Genomic DNA, 3,069 nt, shown 5'->3' on the forward strand with positions numbered 1-3,069 from the left:
TCTTATATGCTAATTGATTAAGTCATATATGTTTTAGTATCCATATTTTAATTTACTTTATATGTTGACATACGATATATTTATATATATATACCCCATGGTATATAAAACAAATGTGCTCACTTATCCTCCAACATTTTAATCTATACAGTATTAGTATAATTTGTAGTGTGGGGCAATGACATTGTGTGTGTGTATATATATTATATACACAATATATAACGACAAATCTGCGTCCAGACGCGTTTTCTATTGTTCTACCAAAAACGTGTCTGAAAACACTGTTTGGATAGGGCACTGTTTGGACGCCAATTTTCCGTTTGGGCTTTGCTCCTCCCCTTTTAATACGGCCGAGTGCATGCATCGTCAAACGCGTCTAGACGCTCTCTTGGTGTCCGAACGTTTACCCGCTCTGCGAACGTCTTGCATACAAGTGTTTACCCGCTTTGCGAACGTCTTGCATACAAGTTTAAATCTACCGCAAAGGCCGGTAAAATCATTAAGCCTGGTCATACAACTATATCGGAAACATTTAGACAACACCATTTGCTGCAAATTTAAAGAACGTCGCTAACACAGAAGGCCTACTTACATCATCTTGTCTGATATTTTTTTCACTCTGATCTCCGTTTTTGGCTCTCTAAGAATTTTTATACAGTTCAACACTCTATTTTTAGTATATGACCTCCCTTGACTATAAATAGACTGGTTGTGAATGCAAAATTCTCAACTGTCTATTTTTAGTATATGACCCGGCACTATAAATAGACTGGTTGTGAATGCAACATTCTCAACTTTCTATTTTTAGTGACAGACCCGGCACTATAAGTAGACTGGTTGTGAATGCAACATTCTCAACTGTCTATTTTTAGTGACTGACCTGGACTGTTTTAGATGCGCACATTCAAACACTTTCACGCTTCAAATAAATCATAATAATGCAAAGTACAAATAAAAGGAAACACTTTTTTTGGTATTAGAACATAGTTTAATTTGAAAAAAAATTTGAATTAAATTACAGTATGTACAAATTTTTTACACAATAAACACGTGATTACATACGACTCGGTTTTTTGTTGAAGCGATGAGCATGGCACTTGCCGTTTACCGCCTCCTTTAGGGCCCTTTCACACCTAGAAGTTGACCCTGGAAACTCAATTTCCACCTGCCTAAATATTGCCATCATCCTATTGGGGGAGAGAGGCTCACGCTCTATCTTCTCCCCCTGCACTACAACGGCTGTGCCGTTTAAATTGCATCGGCTAAGTTCCTCTGCACTGAACATGCAGTCAACCAACTGCCTAATGACGTTGCAGTCGTACTGCCGGCCAACGACGCTAAGGGGACACATACCCCCGATCATTACAATGCCACCTGCATTCGGTACTAGCTTCGGTGTTGGTGCAAGAAGCAGCGACGATACTGGTTTCGGCGCTGGCGGTTGTGGTGCGGCTGACTGTTTAGTCGACCTTGCCAATAATTGCTCTACTTTTCTTGTCTGGCTATCATCTCCATGTACATAGTTTCCTGCCTTACAATTAGCTCCTCGCAAAACTTCTGTTGTCTGGCTACAATAACCTCTAGTTGATTGCATTTGCAGTCACTACGAGCTGTTAATAAGATAAAATGAGATATAACATACATGATAAATACAGGATAAAATGATAATAATATTGATAATAAATTTATAAATAAACATACGATTTACTGTAATAATAATAATAATAATAATAAAAATAATAATAATATACGAATTAATAACAATAGTAATAAACATACGAATTACTGTAATAATAATAATAATAATAATAATAATAATAATATACGAATATTTTGCATCTTTTGTACAGTATTAAGACTCATTTTGCCACGACAGCTCACAAATGAAAGGCAATGCTTGTGTAGATTTTAATACAACTTAAAAGTAAACTTGCGATAAACCGCCGTGTTGTCCAGCAGAGTGCCAATGGTTTGATCAACAAATTCTTGGATGCTGTCATCGGGGTTGGAAGTCTGGATACTTTCCGCTCCTTTTCTGGGTCTCTTTGGAGGTGGCTGTGGTGGTTCATCAACGTCATCTTCCATGTCACCTGTTTGGTCTACAAGCTTCTCGGTAGATTGCAATTCTGATGTGTCTGATTTACCATCTGTTTCAAAATAAACATAAATAATAATTATTGATATAAATATAGGTCTAGTAATAAAAAAAAATAAATTGAAAATAGATTTTAATAAAAGAAAAAAAAATCTTACCAAGTCCACCATTCTTCCAAAACTGTTCATCCAATGCGATCAACTCGGCAGGATCATCAGACAGACCCAAGATGCGGCACTTGAACTTCTTCCCATCACAAACAATATCAACTATGTTATCAATCACAACATCACCATGCAATTTCTTCGATTTAACTACGGTAGTACTTTCTTCGAAATCCTTTGGAGTGCGATGACGGCGAGACATTACGGGAACTTTAGTAAACAGCAGTAGTATCAGTATCAAAACGATCTGGGATATGATGGATGTTTAATTTCGAACCAGTTTATATAACTGGATGCCGCTTTGATCATTTTCCCTTTGTTTAATTTTAGCATCAGTCCCCATTGTTGCAGGGTTTTCAGCTAAACGCACCACTCGCCTACCGATGCACAAAAGGATTGGCATTTCTATAGGCCCACTGGTGAAAGAACGCCGTAAAACAATGAAAAAAGCGCTTTTATATTTAAAGGCAATTAGCGGACGGTATACAAATATTAATTTTTAACTTATTATGGCCTTCTAAAAGGTTGTGTGGTTAAACCAATCAAAATCCAAACTTTTTTTCGGTGACATCCACCTACAATTTTTATAAACCACAAATTTGTACCTCTAAACATCATTCTTCCGAGAGCTGACTTATCATTAAGATTATTTTGAAATGCTGCAACCTGACATCACATCCAAATTGGCTTCAGGTAGTTACTTGCGCAAAAAGAAACCAAAACCTGTATCATCTCGAGCCGCTGGTAGACCATCAGTTGTATCCGAGTTTCCACAAGTTGTAGATGTCGCGAAAAATTTTGTACAAAATA

General features: G+C 37.0%; 1 protein-coding gene across 1 annotated transcript; it reads right to left on the reverse strand.

Annotated features, from left to right (window-relative positions):
• Positions 1–1,485: 1,485 nt before the first annotated feature.
• LOC117121223 lies at positions 1,486–2,461 on the reverse strand. The gene is made up of 3 exons (XM_033266350.1): positions 2,254–2,461; positions 1,935–2,147; positions 1,486–1,610 (listed from the first exon to the last, which is right to left on the reverse strand). The coding sequence occupies exons 1-3, from the start codon at positions 2,459–2,461 to the stop codon at positions 1,486–1,488; spliced, it is 546 nt and encodes a 181-aa protein (XP_033122241.1).
• Positions 2,462–3,069: the final 608 nt, after the last annotated feature.

Source organism: Anneissia japonica, unplaced genomic scaffold (genome assembly GCF_011630105.1).
Source record: "Anneissia japonica isolate Jap-2015-1 unplaced genomic scaffold, ASM1163010v1 scaffold4760_len149829_cov215, whole genome shotgun sequence".
In the NCBI taxonomy this organism is placed as follows: domain Eukaryota; kingdom Metazoa; phylum Echinodermata; class Crinoidea; order Comatulida; family Comatulidae; genus Anneissia; species Anneissia japonica.

Bases quoted from the DNA above. Each gene is read 5' to 3' on its own strand.
- LOC117121223 (XM_033266350.1), bottom strand. From the start codon at position 2,461: ATGTCTCGCCGTCATCGCACTCCAAAGGATTTCGAAGAAAGTACTACC. The intron at 2,148-2,253 runs GTAAGATTTTTT...ATTTTGAAACAG, and splicing joins TTGGAAGAATGGTGGACTTG to ATGGTAAATCAGACACATCA. The intron at 1,611-1,934 runs GCAAGTTTACTT...TCTTATTAACAG, and splicing joins GGACAACACGGCGGTTTATC to CTCGTAGTGACTGCAAATGC.